Source organism: Ranitomeya imitator, chromosome 3 (assembly GCF_032444005.1).
Source record: "Ranitomeya imitator isolate aRanImi1 chromosome 3, aRanImi1.pri, whole genome shotgun sequence".
NCBI lineage: Eukaryota > Metazoa > Chordata > Amphibia > Anura > Dendrobatidae > Ranitomeya > Ranitomeya imitator.
The window spans coordinates 93374030-93396115 of NC_091284.1; the positions used below are offsets into that span (position 1 = coordinate 93374030).

At 42.7% G+C, this 22086-nt stretch overlaps 1 protein-coding gene across 1 annotated transcript; it reads left to right on the forward strand.

Moving 5' to 3' along the window:
- Positions 1 to 955: 955 nt before the first annotated feature.
- Positions 956 to 1720, forward strand: LOC138671932 (class A basic helix-loop-helix protein 9-like). Its single transcript, XM_069760052.1, has one exon. The coding sequence runs from the start codon at positions 956 to 958 to the stop codon at positions 1718 to 1720; it is 765 nt and encodes a 254-aa protein (XP_069616153.1).
- The last annotated feature ends 20366 nt before the right edge of the window (positions 1721 to 22086 follow it).

Here is a 22086-nt window from a genome sequence, read left to right on the forward strand (position 1 = left end):
CTCTTCAAATGATGTGTCCAAAGTAGGCAACTCATAGCTTGGCGATCCTTCCTATGAGTGACATGTCTGGCTTGATTTGTTTGATTTGTTCCAAAATTGATTTGTTTGTTAATCTTCTCATCCATGATATTGATAACATCCTTCTGCAGCTCCACTTTTCGAAGGCGTCGATTCTTCTTCTGCTTTGTAATCAATATATATTGACCAGAAAACCTCTTTAAATTACCATAATTATTGTGCATTTTTTTGCAAAGCGAAAGAGACCAGGACTTTCATGAGTGTCCTAAGTTGGTCATACACATTATATTAATTTTTAGAGGAAATAGACAACCATTTATTGCACATGTAGCTGTCCAAAAGGTAAAATAGCAATGAGCTTTCATTTTGTCACTCTTACAGCTCATTCATATTACATTATGACCATAAAATAATCGAAGAATATTAGGTCATGTATTTTTGTAACTGGATGATATGTAAGAATTCTTTTAACCCAAAAGGTGTCAATTGCATTTCATGCATGTATTATCGGCCCCTCTGGCTGTACAAGTTTGAAGGTGATCAGCTAGAATACATTAAGAGGAAAGACCTGTAATTTGTTGTAAAAGGAGAACTATGTATGCTGTGTAATTTGGCAGATCAGTATGTCAGAGTACTTACTACAGGCATTTGCATGCTTTCTATGATCTTTTTTTGTCAAAGCTATCAAACCCTGCCCTGTCTACCTGCAGGCAGGTAATAAAACAAATATACTAGTTACCTGTTAGACTCTTACGAGGTATAATAAAACAAGAAGGCAAGTTACGTTTAAGAAATAGACCACCCTTATAGGGTGTGACTCCAAGAGGGAGTGGAAGAACTAAAGCTATCATCTTAACATCCTTAAAAGCAGAGCAAAGATAAGAAGAGTCCAAGAAAAACCAATCTCATCTCTGGGCTAGACTGGAGGACAGCTGCAATGAGCCTCATTGAGTCAGACTTCTCCGATGATGAGCAAGAGATAGAAGATGAAATTAATGAGAGCGGTGAGCAGTCTTTACAAAAACTGCAAACGCCAGAGAGTGAAAGTGAAGCAGAGGATGCCAAGCCAAAGAAGAGGACCAGGCCGGTGAGGTCAAAGGCCAGGCGGGTAGCAGCTAATGTCAGAGAACGAAAGAGGATCCTGGACTACAATCAAGCCTTCAATGCTTTACGGCTGGCTCTTAAACATGACCTGAGTGGAAAAAGACTATCTAAGATAGCAACTCTGAAGAGAGCAATCAACAGGATTTCGACTCTGTCCATGTTCCTGCATTCAAGTCCTGAGTCAAAATGGGACTGCAACCACACAGAATGCCATCTTCAACATGAAAGGCACAGACAGCCTGAAATCCATGATGAAAGTCCTCAGGCCTACATAACGCCACCTCAGTCTCATCAAGACATACACTCAGAGCTTAGCTATGGGGAGGCTCCACATCTCCAGCAATCTCACTCTCCTTACTATACTAGACAGTCACCTGAGACTACTTATCTACAATGCCAATATGGAAGCCCAACGGAGGATATTTCATTGCCAAGCACCCCTTACTCTTTCTATCCACATGGTGGCTACAGCATCGGAGTAAGAGGTGCCTGCTTCCCTCATCAGATGGACATTTCAGACCATTCTGCCGGACCATTTGTATGGCAGGTTGGTTTCTTACAAGGATCAGGCTACCAACATTCCCTTTCCATGCACTAAGAGATGTGCAAAAACTGTCCGACACAAACACTGCGATCTCTGGGAAATAGACTGACGTATAATATTTATCCAAGCGAGATGGTAATGTGAACATGCAAATCCTGCCGTTTGTATCATGTTGTATATTTTTATGGGGTTATGAACTGGTTAACATTTTCTTTCTGTTATTGTGTCAAATACAATAGGCTGCTAGTGGGACCAGCAAAATGTCGTGAAGAATCTCGTTATTGTGACAGATAACAAACTTGTCATTGAAAATAAACTCAGGTTCTTTGTTGTCAAAAGCAACCAATCACATATCAGCTTTCATTTTGCAAGAGAACTATAAGAAATGAAAGCTGTGCTGTTATTGGTTGCTATGGTCAACAAAGAGTATTACCTAAATATCCCCCTTTACACTTTCAGTGACTCTAGCCACTGAGAATTTTAGATGAACTAACAGTACTTTTAGAAAAAAAATTCTAGATCTGGCTAAAACTTTTGCCATTCAATCTTAGCTTAAATATTGTAAAGTGCATCAAGTGCGGATATTGGCCATATAACATATGACTCTCCATTAGAAAATACTTTAGGTTCATTTACAGTCCTATGTAAAATTGAGAAATTACAAACTAAGCTCTGCTTCATCTGTTGCCCAGGACCATGTAAACTGCAAACTTCCCCTCTGGTTCTGAATTCTTCACCTTATCAATATTAGAAATGCAGGTATTCTGATTATTAGTTTGCCCCATATAGGGAAATAATATTACATACTGAGGGTTTTTTGGTAATTCCATGTTTCATGCACAATAAATGTATAATACCGTCCCTAGTAATTATTGAGCCATCATATGTTTTATATTGATAGGTACTTTACTGTGACATTTATGTCTTTTCGACTTCTGAAACATCCCCCAATCCAATGGTACATCGTGGTTAATAAACTCTATTTTCAATGATGGGTGGTCATAAATATATTATACTAGATAGTGCCCGATTCTAACGCATCGGGTATTCTAGAATATGTATGTATGCATATAGCAGCCACATAGTATATAGCACAGGCCAAGTAGTATATAGGAGTACTACATGGCCTGTGGTATATACTGTGTGGCTGCTATATACATACATACATGTTGTAGAGTACCCGATGCGCTAATACAGGCCACGTAGTAAATAACACAGCCCACGTAGTACATAACACAGCCCACGCAGTAAATAACACAGCCCACGTAGTATATAACACAGCCCACGCAGTATATAGCAGCCACGCAGTATATAACACAGCACATGTAGTATGTAACACAGTCCACGTAGTATAGAACACTGGCCACGTAATATATAACACAGCCCACGTAATATATAGCACAGCCCACATAGTATCTAACACTGGCCACGTAGTATATAGCACACAGTATAGAACACAACCCACGTAGTATATAGCAGTGTGGGCACCATATCCCTGTTAAAAAAACTAATTAAAATAAAAAATTGATCTATACTCACCCGCCGGGGTCCAGCGAAGCTGTGCCGATGCACGCACGGCTGCCGCCATCTTTTGTTCCCAGGATGCATTGCGAAATTACCCAGATGACTTAGCGGTCTCGCGAGACCGCTAAGTCTTCTGGGTAATTTCGCAATGCATCTCTGGGAACGGAAGCTGGCGGCAGGCGCGCGCGCATCGTCGGACGACGAAAGGTGAGAATAGCAGTTTTTTTGTTTTTTTTATTATTTTTAACATTAGATCTTTCTACTATTGATGCTGCATAGGCAGCATGAATAGTAAAAAGTTGGTCACACAGGGTTAATAGCAGCGGTAACGGAGTGCGTTACCTGTGGAATAACGTGGTCCGTTAATGCTGGCATTAACCCTGTGTAAGCGCTGACTGGAGGGGAGTATGGAAGGACTAATTCTCGGCCTGACTGTGCCCGTCACTGATTGGTCGCGGCAGCCAGGACAGGCAGCTGGCGAGACCAATCAGCGACGCTGGATTTCCGTTACAGACAGACAGAAAGACAGACAGACGGAAGTACACCGTAGACAATTATATAGTAGATGTTGTCACTATTCTGCATTGTAAAATACTGTCAAAGTGCAATACATTCCTCGGGTGCTTTGCATCCATTCTGTTATCTGTGCAGGGACAGAATGAGAAACTGTGCAACTTCAGGAAACTAAAAATTAATGTGAATTTATTTAGATTTCTTTTTAAATAAATAAAGATGTTATATTCTTTTACATGTGTTTTACATTTTAAAGGTTTCTGTGGTTGCTAAATATACATTCCCATATGTATGGGGGGAAAAAAAGAGCTCTAACCTTTAAAAAGATGTGTTATGAAATGAAGCAGCTCAGAATATTAGAATGAAAATCAAGGTAGGCTGATATAATTATACTGTATATACCGTAAGTCTTTATTCACTCATCAGTATTTGGTCAGTATTTTACATCAGTATTTGTGAGCCAAAACCAGGAGTAAGTAAAAAATGCAGAACTGGTAACTGGTGATGTGTTTCTATTATACTTTTCCTCTGATTGTTCCACTCATGGTTTTGGCTTACAAATACTGATGGAAAGTACTGACCAAATTTTGAATGTGTGAATCGGGCCTTATATGTATTTTTAGGGGCTAGAGCTCTTTTCTTCTCTTTCAATCCATAGCCATAGATTAAAGGGGTCCAACAGCTGAAACCAGGCAGTCAACTATTACTGTGGGGCAAATCTGGCGGCAGTAGGTTGGATAGACAACAGGGGGCTTAAAGTTGGGCCCATTTCTAGTGCTGCTATCTCTTTTTATTTGTGCCAGCAAATACTGTAGAGACTGTCTCATACAAGTGCACTATTCCATGCCGCCGAAAAGAAATTAACCCCCATGTGTACCACGTTGTCAAGTAAATGAGGTCTGAAAGATGCATTTATTCCTCTAACTAGAAATGAAAGAAACAGTCTGAAAAGTCCCTGTCTAATAGGATGCTCTCCATATTTGAACCATAGATCTATTTCATGCACTGTTTTCCTACTGACACATAAATTATATTATTTTTTTGAGACAATTTTGGTGCTAAATGCATACTTTACAACTCTAATGAACCAAAAAGAACTAAAGCTCCCAGTGCAAAATTATTTTTCAAACCGGTAAATAATATCCTTTGGATAAGTGATCAGTGGTGGTGCGACACTTGGCAGTCCTGCTGATCAGATTTTCCTGATGTTTGTGGCGGCTGGAACTGCTCGGTGAGGGAGCTGCACAGCACAGCTCTGTCAATTGAATAGTGGCAGCGACCAGGTATCGCACATCCACCACCTAGCCACTATACAGTCGACTGAGCTGTGCATCTCTATAATTGAGAAGTTCTGGCCACCACTGACAACAGGAACAGCTGATCAGCATAGATGCCAGATGTCGCACCCCCACTGATTAGACACCGATGACCTATCCTAATGATAGGCCAGCAATGTTAACGTCCCGAACAACCCCTTTGACAATATGGCATCAAGGCAAAAACCGTCGCGTTTCAGAGACAGAGCTATCCTCGAACATGACGGTTTTTGCTTTGATACAATATTTTTTTATGTACCTGAAACCTTTTAAGCCATACTAATAAATTGGTGAAATGTTATATCTAAATGGCTGGATACATTTTTTTGCCTTGTCTGCATCTCAAGCCAAGCAGAGACTTTTGCTTTCCATGCCAAGGCTCTTCACAGCCAATCTACAGGAGCTGGTGAACTTTGTACTATGGGCTTAGCATAAGTCAGAGCCTGGCTGCATGATTGAGATGCAGTAGGTTTTCTCTGAAACAAAATTTGAAGAGCTAGTCTTGGGCTAGAGGGAGAGACCAGAATAGTCCAATGGATCACCCTTCCTGCTTTTCGGTGTCTGCACCAGTTAATTCACAGGTCTTTCCCTATGTTCACACAGCAGAGATCTGTCAATCAACTAGATATGTACATGGTGAAGCTGGCTGGAGATGATGCTAGACTGGTCAGGTCTCTTCCTACAGTCCCTGGCCCCCTTTTCAAACTATGCTTTCCTTGAAATATTGAAGTGTTTGAAACCCCGACGTCCCTGCATGGTACCTCTTCCTCCCCCGGCAGAGATGCCAGCATGCCCGCAACTGCTGCCGCTCTGCCGCATCTACTGCTCTAGCTCTCAGGTTCAGTCATGCAGACCTCCTGGAAATGTGCTTAGGGCACACGCTCCCCACTTCTTAAAGTGACAGCGCACGCACTCTGTAAGTATCTCCAACCTATAGCTGGGAGGCATTAAGTATTTGAGAGAGGTGCCTGAGCAACTTCTATATCTAGTTTGTCCTCTACCTACTAGTCCATTATCAGGTTCTTGTTCCTGTACCTGCTCTGTGAACCTGTACCAGTACCTGTCCAGTGATCCTGAGCCCATCCTATCTGAGCTATTCATTCTGTCCAATCCTGAACCCATTCTGTCTAAACCAGCATCTGTATTTATACCACCAGTGATCCTAATCCTTTCCTGCCTGACACTCCGAGTCCGTACCTGTGTCCTTGACCATGGGGTCAGCTTCTGCAGTATCGGGGACTGCCCTGGAGTGGTATCTGGCAGCTGCCTGCAGCTCAAGCCTAACCACACCATCAGAGGCTCTAGTGAAGACCAGGTAGCTGCATAGTTATGCCTCTCCAGGGTAAGCCTGGTCCGTGGTGCAATGGGTCCACACCTTCCAGTTTGCTCAGGCCATGGACTGCACTGACCCCATTACCCCTCTGCTCTCTTGACCCAATCACCCATCTCCATCTTACAAGTTAGGTCCTTGCTTTATGGTTCCCTTTGAGGTTGTCAAGCAAATCAACATGGTTTCCTACAAGTTCAAGCTTTCAGCCTTGTTATGCATGCCTAACTCTTTCCACGTATCTCTCCTCAAGCCAGTGATCCTGAGGCACTTATTCAAGGATCTTGGTTCCATGTCTTCACCAATCTGCTTTGAGGATGTCTTTGAGGGGAAGAACATCTTGGCCATGAAGAAAGGGGTAAAACTTTTTTCCTGGTGGATTGAAAAGGATTTGGTATTGAATAGAGATTGTGGGAGCCCAAGGAGAATATTCATGTCCCACTTCTTCTGAAGAGATTACTTTCGGGTTCACGGAAGAGGATGCATATGGAGGGGGGTACTGTAATGCTGGCATCCCTCCATGGTTTTTCTCTTTCCCCCTGGCAGGAATGCCAACATTTTCAACCCTGCGGTAGCTCTGCAGTGCCTTCTGCTACTGCTCCTGAGCAGCTTGTACTCTGTAAGTGTCCCTAGCCTATGGCCGAGAGGTATTAAATATTTAAGGCACCCTCCCCCATAGGGGTTCATGCCTGTGCAACTCCTTTATCTACTTTGTCTACTACCTACTAGTCCGTTGTCAGGTCCCTGTTCCTGTACCTGCTCTGTGAACATGTACCAGAACCTGTCCAGTAATCCTGAGCCTGTCTTGTCTGAACTAGTCATTCTGTCGAAACCTGACCCCGCTCCATCTGAACCAGCACCAGTATCCATACAGCCAGTGATCCTGTCCTGCCTGACACTCCGAGTCCGTACCTGTGTCCTTGACCCTGGCGTTAGCTGTTGCTGTACCGGGGACTCACCTGGAATGGTACCTTGCGGCTACCTGCAGCTCAAGCCTAACCTCACCATCAGAGGTTCTAGTGAAGACCAGGTAGCCACTTAGTTATGCCCCTCTAGGGTAAGCTCAGTACGTGGCACAGTTGGTCCATATCTACCAGCGTGACAGCATTTCAGAGAAAAACATAACTGTTTGCAATCATACAGACAGACTCTAATTTTTTGACACAGATTTTTTTTTTACACAGAATGCCAGTGTAAAGCAGCTGTAGGGATAATTACTGTAGTCCCCAAACAAAAATTAATGTATAACTGTGTCTAATATTTTCTCAAGCTGTTTACCATACAGCATTAATGAGGGTGTTAGCAGACAAAGTATTAAAGGATATGTCACAACTAATGGAAGAGGAGATGATAATTTAAATGAAATGCAATGATGAATATCATTTGTTCAAATCAAAATAATTATACAAATTTCTAGTATAGACTAAATGCCAATTTCCAAATGCCAAATTTCTAGTATAGACTAAATGCCAACAATAAAAAGGCTTTTGCCTTCTTGAACATTAGACTATGAAAGTGTTAAAGGGGTGGTCCGAAAGTGATGTCAATTTTTGGGGGCGAGCCTGGTGTCTGGTCTCACTGCTCCCCAGGTTCCCTCCATAAGCCCCTGAAACAGACGTCACTGATGAGTCTTATTTTCAGGGTGGGGGCAGAGGTGAGGCTGCGGCAGTGATTTTGTCATCAAACAGGAAGTTGGTAAAAAAATAAAATAAAGAAGGAAAATAGAGTAGAAAGGGGTTGGTAGGCAATTTTGAATTAAAGTATATTAGACAAGTGATTAGATTCTTACATTAAATAAATAGTGAGAATTAAATCAGTGTTATTTTTGGACTATCCCTTTTAGTACACAAGGAGCCAAGCCTACTTTATGACTGTGTTTGTTTTTTTGCATATAGAGTATTAATGATACAAACTAGGAATATGTAGGTTAATTCACTACTAGAAAATAAAATTACCAAATTTTCACTTTGGTCTTTGTCTCTACAGTAGTTATAATGATACTTTTAGATTCGATCATTGACACATGGGCGGACGCATAGTATAGGAGCCATGTGCAAGGACAGTATATGGGCCCTTTGCAGTCCAGTAGCTCTTCATAATGCACCCTTTTATGTGTCTGTGACAGAATCTTCTTGATGCTTTGGAGGTTAAAGTGGTCTGGTCTCATGTCTTTGCCCCTTTACTGCATCAATGGTATGTTCCCCTCTAGCAAGACTGTTTATGACTGCCCTCCCATTGTGTCCTCTGACTTGTTGCATTCAACTGATCAACTGGTGACAGCCTTCAGCTGACAACTCCATCGCTCAATCATTTATATCATCACCAACAAAACCCAAGAAAATAACAAGATTAGCGCATCCCCTGTGGAGACACAGGGGTAAGAGGATGCTCTTCTTGTGCACTGACCCAAGACCGCATGCACCAGAGCTCATCCCACTGAATGTCTGCACTCCTTTCTCGTGGGCAGAATACTACTCAGATAACACAAAGTGAGAGGGTAAAACAGTGTGGCAATATTTTATTTAACCACCAACAGACAATGACATATAAGACAGTCCCAGCAAAATACCCAACATTGTGCAAATTACAGAATCTCACACCTCCGCTTGCTCGCTGAGATTAGAGCAGCTGCGACTTCGGGGCTTCCAGGGCCGACTACCCCCACCAGAGGCACCACACTTTTAGCGGTCACCCACAGAGAGGAGGTAACAACAAGCTTAGGAAGCTGACAGTCCAGTGGGGCAAGTGGTCAGATGACCAGATGGTCCCAACCTTAGTTCTCCAAACGTCTCCATGAGGCCAGGTGGTTGGGTGGTCCCAATCCTGGCTTCACCAAATGTATCCATAGGTTCAGTGATGGTCGATGAAGCAGATCTGTGTTCTTCCAGCTAGGGCCGTGGTCCTTAAGCTGGCATCCTGTAGAATGTCAAATCTATGTCCCTCTTGATGGAGCCATGGTGTTCTGGCAACTGTCCTGTAGAATGTTCCTGGCTGTGGTTTTGGAAAGTAACTCCCCTTAATGGAGCCATGGTGTCCTGGCGGCTAACCTGTAGAGTGTTCCTGGTGCTGGTTTTTGTGAAGATAGAAATTGCCTTTTAAATCCACATCTGTGGTTTAGGTCATCATCCATAGGTCAGAGGGGAGGTGGGATGAGTTTAGCTCTCATTGTTTGAGTATTTAATCAATCTGCATAGTTCGTCTTTCTCTATTTTGCAGGTCAACAAATTAGCTGGAGTTATACAGTGGGTAATCAACATATATCAAACATCTATTGTTCAATTACCCTATGTCCCTGTCCCTTAAAGATAGCAGATAATGAGCTGCAGCAAACAGCAACTCAAGAATCAACATCCAGGCTCATACGAACAATAACACTAATCACAAAAAATGATCCAGCAATAATAATGTGCATCACATAACATCTAATTCCGTCCGTTACACTATCAAGTCCCATAGGAAGTGAATAGAAAAGCACAAATTCAAAATCATATCACAAAATCATCTTTTATTAAATAATTTGAGATGACAAACAACTACAATACACCAAACTAAAAACCAATTACCTCAGATGTGAGGGACTATTAGGCTACTAGTCTCATTACACACACTGTATCAATACAGTTACCAAGAAAACTATTTGGATACCAATCACTATCAAAATTATCAGTTTAGCTGCAAATAATTCCCAGTCATTATCAGTGACAAAAAACGTTTTTTTAAAGGGATATAAAACATCTAATGAGAATACAGGATCCACCCATATGGATTTCTCATGTCTCAATGTACATGCACATAAACTCTCTTATGGAACCCTATCTACTGAGAATACTAAAGATATGACGCCAAAAAGATGAAGATTCTACTTACAGCGTGTGAGGCAAGTGCCGTGTCCCTCCACCCCGACTCGCGTTTCATCCACACTTCTTCAGGGGGCATGTCGGGGAAGAGGGAGATCTGGTCTTTTAAACTACCCTGTCGCCAATGAACTGTCTGCATTAAACTCATATGGATTGAACTTACCATGGAGTCCCGGTGCACAGCATCATTCCATCGCCTCACTGGAAATTACTCATCATCCCCGGCCTGTGAACCACAAACAAACACGGAGCCATGGTTACGGCTATCGTGCATGTCAGCTGACTCTAGTGGCTGGAAAATTTCAAGTCTAGGGCTGATGGACCTGAATCGGCGCGCGCTGCTCATAGGTGCCTCAGATCACAGCTGCGCTGCTATAAATGTGTATTTTTCAATGCTAAATATTAAGTGAATATAATTAGAGTGATATATTGCTACTAGTTTTAAACTGAAATGTGCAACATCTAAGTCAATATTATTACTATTCTACATGTGCAAACATATGCAAAAATGATACATTCAATATTAAAATACATTGGTGAATAAATTATTACTACAAAACATTGTGAATACATTATTTGCATATATCGAATAACTATACAGCTCATTATTACAGAACACCAAAGTGAGGGTAACATCATTATAATAAATTACAATTAACATCTTCTTGATACAATTAATAAATATAGGTGATTTCCATAAGTCTTCATAGACCTTGAAAGTGATCAACCTCCGTTTAAAGTGCATTGAATGACAGCAGCATCCATGGACACCGTTCATTTATTTTCTCATTAGCATTCCGGTCAGAAAAGGGGGAATATCTCCTATTAAACCACAAAGGAGTAGACAAATATTAAAATAATATTAAAACTACAAAATCTCCCTAACCCCTAAAACTATGTGCACAGACAATTACTTCAATCATAAGAAGGCATTGAATCCGAAACTTTCGTTAAGCCCGTGCGGAGCTATTGTTCCTAACCTATAAATCCACTTACATTCTAACTTGGCAAGAGTTTTGGCCAAGTCACCACCCCTAGGTCCTATTTGAATAACATCAATACCCTTTACTTTTAATAAACTAGAATCACTATTGTGGAAGTGAAAAAAATGACGGGGTATGGTTTTGAGGAGTGATGGATCCTCAATGGTCCGTCCCTTCTCAATATCTCTGACATGTTCTTGAACACGTATGCGTAATTGCAAAATTGAGACAAGTTTTATTTGTTAGTATTAGGTGGACATTACTCATCAGTCTTCATATGTTTCACAGACAATGAGGAACAACCTCTCCAGCTCACACCTTACGGACATAAGTCATTGCTAGGATATGAAGGTGAGCATGTCTAATGTGTCCAGAGGGCAGAATGGCTATGAAGACGATGATATAGACTTCAATATGTCAGATAACCCTTGCACTGCTAGAAATGGCTTTCTGACTACTCAGTGTCTGGCCAGAGGCTGTCTTTTTCCAAGAAAGAACTGATAATTGTCTTGAAGCGAAAAATACAACATTGGGTCCTCCCTTTCTAGACGACAGTGGAGACACTATTCCTGAGAAGCTATGGAATGAGAGGAATGAGGCCAAGCTCAGACCAGAGGTAGCACATCAGTGGAATGTGTCTTGAGACTTCCGTACTGCCTGCCGCACTGTCATCTGAATGGCTTCACTGTACTAAGTGTCTGTCTGTCTGTGACTTCCACCACAAAGCCATCTGTGGGACAGCAGCCAGGGCATCAGCTGGTTGTCCTAAGTGTCACATTTAAAAAGGGGTTATCTCTGATAAGACAATCACGTTAAGAATTATTTATGTCATAAATATGTTACATTGTACGTACAATAAAAGTTTAATATGTCTTCTACTAATTACTTGCCCTCTTAGTCACTTTTTTCATGAACTCGAATTTAAGTTCCAGTGTGGGCAATGTACTGGAGCATTCCTTTTTTATTTGTTGTTTCCCTTTTACTGGTGACATCTTTTATCTTCATTCATCTTCATGCATTTGTGATTTTTCCTGTACTTGATCTATATTCCACTTGGCTATATTGTGTTTGACCAGCATTGCATTTGGTAACATTTATTTTATTATTGATTGGTTCAGTAGTAAGCATACCAGGGCACGGGGCCAGGTGTATCTGAGTCACATCTCCAATATTTTAAATCATTTTTTGTTTGTGCTTAACAACACAAGTGGATAAAATTGTTGATACCCTTCTGGTAAAGTAAGAAAAACCTACATTAATCACTCAAATAACATGAAAGTGACAAAAGTAATTTTCCATTGAAATTTACTGAATATCAACTATGTAAATCAGACATTGATTTTGAATTCTGTTTCAACATAAAAACAAACAAACAAACTAATGAAAATGACTTGGAGAAAAGTGATTTTACCCTTAACTTATTTTTTGCACAACCTTTTGAGTCAATCACTGCAAACAAACAATTTCTGTAACTCTCAATGAGACTTCTGCACCTGTCCAAATTTATTTTGGCCCACTCATGAGCAAACTGCTCCAGTTGTCTCGGGTGTGAAGTTGCCTTCTCCAGAGTGCAAGTTTCAGCTCCTTCCACATATGTTCAATAGGATTTAGATCAGGGATCATAGAAGCCACTTCAGAATAGTCCAATGTTTGTCCTTAGCCATTTTGGATGTTTTTAGCTGTGTTTTCATTCATTTTCCTGTTGGAGGACACCGGGCAACACATTTCTCTCCAGAATGCTTTTATAATCTTGATATTTCATTGTACCTTGCACAGATTCAAGACACCCTATGCCAGCAAAGCAGCACAAAAACATAACTCGGCTTCCTCCATTTTTCACAGTAGGTACAAAGTTCTTATCTTCATTTTTGAGTCTGTAAACATAGCGCTGATGTGATTTGCTAAAAAGCTCCAGTTTTTTTCATCTGTCCAAAGGACATTCTCCAAGACGCTTCCACCTCAGTCGTCTTCAATGAAGTCCAGTTTCGCCAAAGCAATGACAGATGGTGCAATCTGATGTACTTTGACCTTCAAGTTCATCTCTAATCTCTTCCGAAGATGTTATGGGCTCTTTAGTTACCATTCATATTATCCGTCTCTTAAATTTGTCAATAATTTTACTTTTGCAACCATGCTCAGGGAGGTAGACTACAGCCCCATGGACTTTCCACTTCTGAATAGTATGTTCAACTGTATTAACAGGAACATCAAGGTGTTTGGAGATGGACTTATAGCTGTTACCCTTAACATGTTTGTCTATAATTCTTTTTGTAATCTCTTGGTACAACTCTATCGTTAGCTTGCTTTGGTCCTTCTTCAGTGTAGAACACACCATGATACCAAACAAAGCAGTGACTATTTTTCACCCTTTAAATAGGCAGATTGACTGATTACAAGTTTTGCGCACACAGGTGGCGCACATGGTTCATGAACTCACTGTGCCATGGACCGGACCTACGATGGATGGGTGGAATTTATCATCCACCTTGGTGTTCAATGGAGCCTCTAGTGGTGGGTGAGGTCAGGCTTGTCTAACAGGTAACTGCCAGGTACCACTCCAGGGTGGTGTCTGGCAGTAGCAGCTGACCCCACAGGTCTAAGCCATTAATCCAGACTCCTGGATGGTGCACTACATGTACTGGAACAAGTTCAAGCTGTGTAGACTGGATGGCCATTTGGGATGGGTTCAGAAAGTGCAGAAAGGGTGGCCACTTGGGACAGAATCAGACTGTGCTGACAGGATGGTCACTTGGGACAGGGTCCGACTGTGCAGTCACCAGAAAGCAGAGTGGATGGCCACAGGGACAGGTTCAGACTGTGCAGTCTTTGGATAGCAGATGGGACAGCCACAGGGACAGGTTCAGACTGTGCAGTCTCTGAATAGCAAACAGGATGACCCAGGGATAGGTTCGCCACAGAGAGAAGTTAGACACACTGGTCTTAGAAAACTGTTCACCAGCGAAGCAGACACAGGAGCCAAGGACAACTAGACTGGACTAACAGGATATAGGAAACATTAACAGACTAGGGATGGGAGACCTGGCAACATACAGTTGCACACACTAAACCACCTAACAGTAACTATAGGAGTTGCTCAGGTACCTCACCAGTTGGGGAGGGTGCCTTTTATACTAGATGCCTCCCAGCTAATGGCTGGGAGTTATCTAGCTGATGTACACATTAACTAAATGCCTTCCAGCTGTCAGCTGGTGGTATTTTACCATGTGTGCGCACTACCCCTTTAAAACCAGAGAAGCGTGCGCAGGTGCATACTAGAAGCTGGGAACTGTGTCGCGCACCCAGACCTGGAAGCATGAGTGCACCAAGGACCATGTTGGAGCTAGGGCGGTGAGTAAACTGGCGTCCCTGGAGAGAGAAGGGGACACCATGCAGGGACACAGGCAGCAGAACTACACAAATTTGTAGACACCTGTAATTCTAATGGCACGACAAACCTTAGTTTAACATGTTACCATGGATAAATTATTTTCAATCTTTTCTAGGGGCGCCATCATTTTCTGTCCAGGTAATTTACATTTTTTTCTGATGGATCACAGTTCAAAAGATGAATGACAGGACCCAAGAATTCCCAGTTTTGCTATGAATCTGCCAAATTTCCTTCTCACTATAGTGCATCCAGACTACACCCATTTTCCAATAGTCTAGGTAAGCGGTAAACACAACGTTATCCATGTAAAGGAAGACAGGATTCATCAGACCAGGTCACCTTCTTCTAGTGATCTACTGTGTCATTCAGATTCTCCTATGGCCATCGTAGGTGCTTTCAATGGTCAACAGTTTTGCTTTGAACACTTTGTGGCTCTTCAGTCCCATACAAGCAGGCTGAGAAGCACAGTGAGATAATAAATAATAATAATTTTATTTATATAGCACCAACATATTCCGCAGCGCTTTACAAATTATAGAGGGGATTTGTACAGACAACAGACATTACAGGATAACAAAAATCACAGTTCAAAATAGATACCAAGAGGAGTGAGGGCCCTGCTCGCAAGCTTACAAACTATGAGGAAAAAGGGAGACACGAGAGGTGGATGGTAACAATTGCTTTCATTGTTGGGACCAACCATAGTGTAAGGATCGGGTGTTCATGTAAAGCTGCATGAACCAGTTAACTGTCTAAGTATGTAACAGTACAGACACAGAGGACTATTAACTGTATAAAGTGCATGAGAACATGATGCGAGGAACCGGATTATGGTTTAAGGGATAGTTAGGTTAATGCGTTGAGGCGGCAGGCCAGTCTGAACAAATGCATTTTTATGACACGCTTAAAACTGTGGGGATTGGGGATTAATTATTAACCTGGGTAGTGCACTCCAAAAAATTAGCGAAGCACGTGAAAAGTCTTGGACACGGGAGTGGGAGGTTCTGATTATTGAGGATGCTAACTTCAGGTCATTAGCAGAACGGAGAGCATGGGTAAGGTGGTAGACAGAGGCCAGGGAGGATATGTAGGGTAGTGCTGAGCCATGGAGTGCTTTGTGGATGAGGGTAATAGTTTTGTACTGGATTCTGGAGTGGATGGGTAACCAGTGTAATAACTGGCACAAGGTATATGCATCGGTGTAACGGTTTGTTGAGGAATATGATCCTGGCAGCAGCATTCAGGACAGATTGGAGCCGGGAGAGTTTGGTAAGAGGGATTCTGATTAGTAGAGAGTTACAATAGTCCAGACGAGAATGAATGAGTGAAATAGTAAGAGTTTTTGCAGGGTTGAAAGTAAGAAAAGGGCAAATTCTAGAAATGTTTTTGAGATGCAGATAAGAAGAGCGAGCCAGTGATCGGATCTGGGGGGTGAATGAAACCTCGGAATCAAGTATGACCCCAAGGCAGCAGGCATGTTGCTTGGGAGTAATGGTGGAACCACACACGGAGATGACAATGTCAGGCAAAGGTAGGTTGGTAGAGGGAGAGAACACGAGGAGTGAAATTTTTGACAGATTCAGTTTCAGATAGAGGGAGGGCATGATGTTAGAGACAGCAGTAAGACAATCACTGGTGTTTTCTAAAAAGGCAGGCGTGATATCAGGAGAAGTGTATAATTGGGTGTCATCAGCATAGAGATGATACTCGAAACCAAATCTACTGATTGTTTGTCCAATAGGGGCAGTATACAAAGAGAAGAGGAGGGTGCCTAGGACTGATCCTTGAGGAACCCCAACAGTGAGGGGAAGGTGAGAGGAGGAGGAACCAGCAAAAGATACAGTGAAGGAGCGGTCAGAGAGATAGGAGGAGAACCAGGAGAGAACGGTGTCCTTGAGGCCGATGGAGTGGAACATAGTGAGGAGGAGCTGATGATCCATAGTGTAACATGCTGCGGAGAGATCCAATAGAACTAGCATGGAGTAGTGCCCATTAGATTTAGCTGTTAATAGGTCATTAGAGACTTTAGTGAGGGCAGTTTCAGTAGAGTGTAAAGAGCGGAAACCAGATTGAAGAGGGTCAAGAAGAGAGTTATCTGAGAGATAGCGGATAAGACTGGAGTGGACCAGGCGTTCAAGGAGTTTAGAGATGAAGGGAAGATTAGAGACAGGTCTATAATTAGTTGCACAGTTTTGATCGAGGGATGGTTTTTTAAGTAATGGATGTATGATGGCATGCTTAAATGAGGAGGGAAAAATACCGGAAGAGAGAGAAAGGTTGAATATTTTTGTTAGGTGAGAGGTGACAGCTGGGGAAAGAGACTGTAGGAGATGTGACGGAATGGGGTTACTGGTGCAAGTGGTTGGGCAAGAAGATGCAAGGAGCCTGATTAATTCTTCTTCTGTAACTGGTTCAAAGTCAGAGAGTGAGCTAGATGCAGTGGAGGGAGGACAGTGCATGGTATGAAGGGATTGGGAGATAATTTCCTGTCGGATGTGGTCAATTTTTTCTTTGAAGTAATTGGCCAGATCGTCAGCACGGAGATCCATGGTTGGGGCCTGCACTCTTCTGTTGAGTAGAGAATGAAAAGTGTCAAAGAGACGTGAGATGGCACCTTTCTATCAGAGTGTGAGGGTAGACAGCAGGAGGTGTGTCATGGTGATTTGTATGGGTCAGTATCTGATTTCATAATTTTTCTTGTATTGTTGTGTTATTCATTGTTTATCAAATCTTTCATATGACTTCAATGCCCTGTCTAGTGTGAACACTCTCTTGAAATTGGGACTGTGGCTGTGTTCAGAATTAGCCAATCGCAGTTAAAGTCATGTTAAATAGTAGTAAGTGCACAGCTGCCATCATTTACAGTGATTCTGATTCACCCCATATAAAGTTTAGCTTATCTACTGTAGTATGATTTTGTTTGCATTTTTTAGTTGTATTTTATAGCAAAAGTCATGGTCCATAAATAGCTTACAACACAGCAAAGCGATCTCATTGTTATCAGTCAGGAGAAGAATACAAATAAATTTACAACACATTAGATATACCATTGAACACTGTGAAGATGGTCATCAAGATGGGGTTTAAGATTGACACATGCGATTACCTAGAAATGAGCGTCCCTCAAAAGTAATGAAAAAACAAGAAGAAAATTGGTCCAGGAGGCTGCCAAGAGGCCCACAAGAACATTAAAGGAGCTGCAGGAATTTCTGGCAAGTACTAGTTGTATATCTGCATGTGACAACAATCTCCAGTATTCTTCATATGTCTGGCCTGTGAGGTTGGTGGCAAGATGGAAGCTTCTTCTTACAAAGAAAATATTAAAGTTTAGCCAAATGTTGCCAAAACCTACATACAGTTGCGTAAAAAGTGTCTGCCCCTTCCTGATTTCCTATACTTTTGCATGTTTGTTACAGTTTTTAAATGAGTGTCTTTATTATTAATGGAAAAAGGAATCCAAACTACGGGGACCTGAGTGAAAAAGTGATACCCCCACCCCCTTAAATCATAAATTAACTGTGGTTTATCACATCTTCGGTAAGCTGAGTTCAAATTCCATAGCCACATTCAGGCCCGATTACTGCCACACCTGTTCTCAATCAAGAAATCACTTAAATAGGACCTGCCTCATAAAGTGAAGTAGACCAAAAGGTTATCAAAAGCTAGAAATCATACTGCGATCCAAAGAAATTCTGGAAAAAAATAGAAACCGAGTAATTGAGGTCTATCAGTCTGGAAAAGGTTATAAAGCCATTTCTAAAGCTTAGGGACTGTGGCAAACCACAGTGAGAGCCATTATCCACAAAAGGCGAAAACATGGAACAGTGGTGAACCTTACCAGGAGTGGCTGACTAATTAAAATTAACCCAAGAGTGCATCGATGACTCTTCCAAGAGGTCACAAAAGACCCCACAACAACATCTAAAGAACTGCAGGCCTCACTTGCCTCAGTTAAGGTCAGTGTTTGTGATTCCACCATAAGAAAGAGACTGGTCAAAAATGGCCTGCATGGCAGAGTTCCAAGATGAAAACCACCACTGAGCAATAAGAACATAAAGGATCATCTCAATTCTGCAAAAAAAACATATTGATGATCCCCAATACTTTTAGGAGAATACTCTGTGGACTGACGAGACAAAAGTTCAACTTTTTGAAAGGTGTATGTCCCATTACATCTGGGGTAGAAGTAAGACAGCATTTCAGAAAAGGAACATCATGCCAACTGTAAAGTATGGTGGTGGTAGTGTGATAGTCTGGGGCTGTTTTGCTGCTTCAGGACCTGGAAGACTTGCTGTGGCAAATGGAACCATGAATTCTGTCTACCAAATATCCTGAAGAAGATGTCCGGCCATCTGTTCATGACCTCAAGCTAAAGTGCACTTGGGTTATGCAGTAGGACATTGATCCAAAACACACCAGCTTAATGGCTTAAGAAAAACAAAATTAAGACTTTGGAGTGGCCTAGTCAAAGTGCTAACCTTAATCTGATTGAGATGCTGTGGCATGACTTTAAAAAGGCGATTCATGCTCAGAAACCCTCTAGTTTGATAGTATTACTAAAATAGTGAAAAAATATCTCCCAACTTTATATGGTGATACTAAACTGGCGAATATTTTGGAAAATACGCAAATGCGATTTGTAGCCAGAAAAGCTCCTTCTTTGGGAGATATTCTTTCACCCAGCCTTTTTTAAATAAAAATGATTCAGATGGGAAATCATGGCTTTCTTATAAGGGCTTTTTCAAATGTGGCCATCATCCATGAAAAACTTGTAATTATGTTAATAAAAACAGTAAATTCACATCTATTGTAACATGTATTTCATATACTATTAATACATATATGAATTGGAACACAGAAGGTCTTATTTATTTGATTGAATGCACGGCCTGCAGACTCCAATATGTTGGCTGTACAATAGGACCTTTCAAAAGAAGAATACGCAAACATTTGTCGGATGTGTCACTAATGCTCATAACTTTTCTGCGGTATCTCTTAGTGTTATGGGCATTGAAAAGGTCTTTAAACCGAGTCAAGGTGGGGATTTCAGACGTAAGGTCTTGAATCGTGAATCCTTCCGGATTTTTAAATTGCAGACTAGAACCCCGTTGGGTCTGAATAAACGGCAAGATTTGATTTTACAATACGATTAAAATATATATTTTTTCCTCTCTCTTGTTTCCTGCATAAACTTCAGTGGTAATGCATATTTCTCCGTTGTTAATTTGATCTGGATCTTTGTATACAGTGTCTTAATGCTATCACTGCGTTTTTCTATGAATCATTGTATGTCAATTGTATGTGTACCAATGTTGGGACTTTTAACTAGTGCACCAGTTTTTGTTTTTTTTTTGTTCGATTTCAATTGCTGAACCTGTTGTGTTTAATTTTTTCTATATATGTTTTGTTGATCTGACCATATACCATACCATGATTAACGCGTTGGTCGTATCATGTACCCCATCATTTGCTGTACCACTATGAAATAAGGATTTTAATGGATTTGTCTAAATAAATTGAACTTTTATCCAAGTTTCACGCTGGAGATTTACTTTTTTTTTTTTTTCTCATATGTGGCACATTGTTATATGGAGCATCTTATGGGGCCATAGTGAACTGTATGGAGCATTATATGTGGCACATTGTTATATGGAGCATCTTATGGAGCCATAATGAACTGTATGGAGCATTATATGTGGCACATTGTTATATGGAGCATCTTATGGGGCCATAATGAACTGTATTGAGCATTACATGTGGCACATTGTTATATGGAGCATCTTATGGGGCCATAATGAACTGCATAGAGCATTATATGTGGCACATTATTATATGGAGCATCTTATTGGGCCATAATCAGTAGCGTAGCTACTGGGGGGGCAGAGGGGGCCATCGCCCCGGGCCCTGTCACATGAAGGGGCCCACTGGGAGCCAGGGCAGTCCACTTCTGTGAGGAGGCAGATCACAGCATAGGAGCAAAGCAGTATAATGTCTGCTCCCGTCTGACGGAGACTCTGCAAGCTGGCTAGCACAGTGGCCGGCTGCAGAGTCTCCCTCCTGCAGTGAATGGTATTGCCTGTCTTTTCTTGGGCTGCAGCTCTGAATCTTGACTCTGTGCAGTGTGCACGCTGGGTCCTAGTGCCATTTCACTGACACAGACACATCCTGGTCCTGCCTGCAAACTTCATCAGTAAGGGTATGTTTCCACGTGCAGGAAACACTGCGTGTCTGACGCTGCATAGAGCCGCAGCGTCAGACACGCAGCGTCCAGATGTTACAGCATAGTGGAGGGGATTGAATGAAATCCCGTCTCCACTATGCGTGGTAACACGCACGCGGTGGCCCTGCGACTCCGGACATGCTGCGCGTCTTTTCAGATCGCAGCATGTCCGTATATCTTGCGGCGACGCTGCGTCGCCGCAAGATATATCACAGGGCCCTGTGGTGGGGAGCGATGATCCCGGATGTGTGCTATGAACACATCCGGCATCATCGCGTCCCAGAAAGGGGGCGGGGCTTACCGCAGAGCGGCTAAGCCGCTCCGACGATACCGCCGGCCATCCTGAAAGTGGACACATACCCTAAGTGGGGATGGAACTTATTAGCTTTACTAAATTCAGGTATGTCACTGTGAGGTGAATGTGAGACCATTAGGGTATTGTGGGCGCTGAAAGTAGGTGAGGAAGGACAGGGTACTGGGGGATGAATGTTAGACCAAGGGGGTATTGTGGGGGAGGGGAGACAGGGCACTGGGGGGTGAATGTGAGACCATGGGGGTATTGTGGGAGAGGGGAGACAGGCCACTGGGGGGTGAATGTGAGACCATGGGGGTGTTGTGGGTGAGGTGTGGACAGGCCACTGGGGGGTGAATGTGAGACCATGGGGGTATTGTGGGGGAGGGGAGACAGGCCACTGGGGGGTGAATGTGAGGCAATGGGGGTATTGTGGGGGAGGGGAGACAGGGCACTGGGGGGTGAATGTGAGACCACAGGGTTGTTGTGGGGGAGGGGAGACAGGGCACTGGGGGTGAATGTGAGACCATGGGGGTGTTGTGGGTGAGGTGTGGACAGGCCACTGGGGGGTGAATGTGAGGCAATGGGGGTATTGTGGGGGAGGGGAGACAGGCCACTGGGGGGTGAATGTGAGGCAATGGGGGTATTGTGGGGGAGGGGAGACAGGCCACTGGGGGGTGAATGTGAGGCAATGGGGGTATTGTGGGGGAGGGGAGACAGGGCACTGGGGGTGAATGTGAGACCATGGGGGTGTTGTGGGTGAGGTGTGGACAGGCCACTGGGGGGTGAATGTGAGACCATGGGGGTGTTGTGGGTGAGGTGTGGACAGGCCACTGGGGGGTGAATGTGAGGCAATGGGGGTATTGTGGGGGAGGGGAGACAGGCCACTGGGGGGTGAATGTGAGGCAATGGGGGTATTGTGGGGGAGGGGAGACAGGGCACTGGGGGGTGAATGTGAGACCACAGGGGTGTTGTGGGGGAGGGGAGACAGGGCACTGGG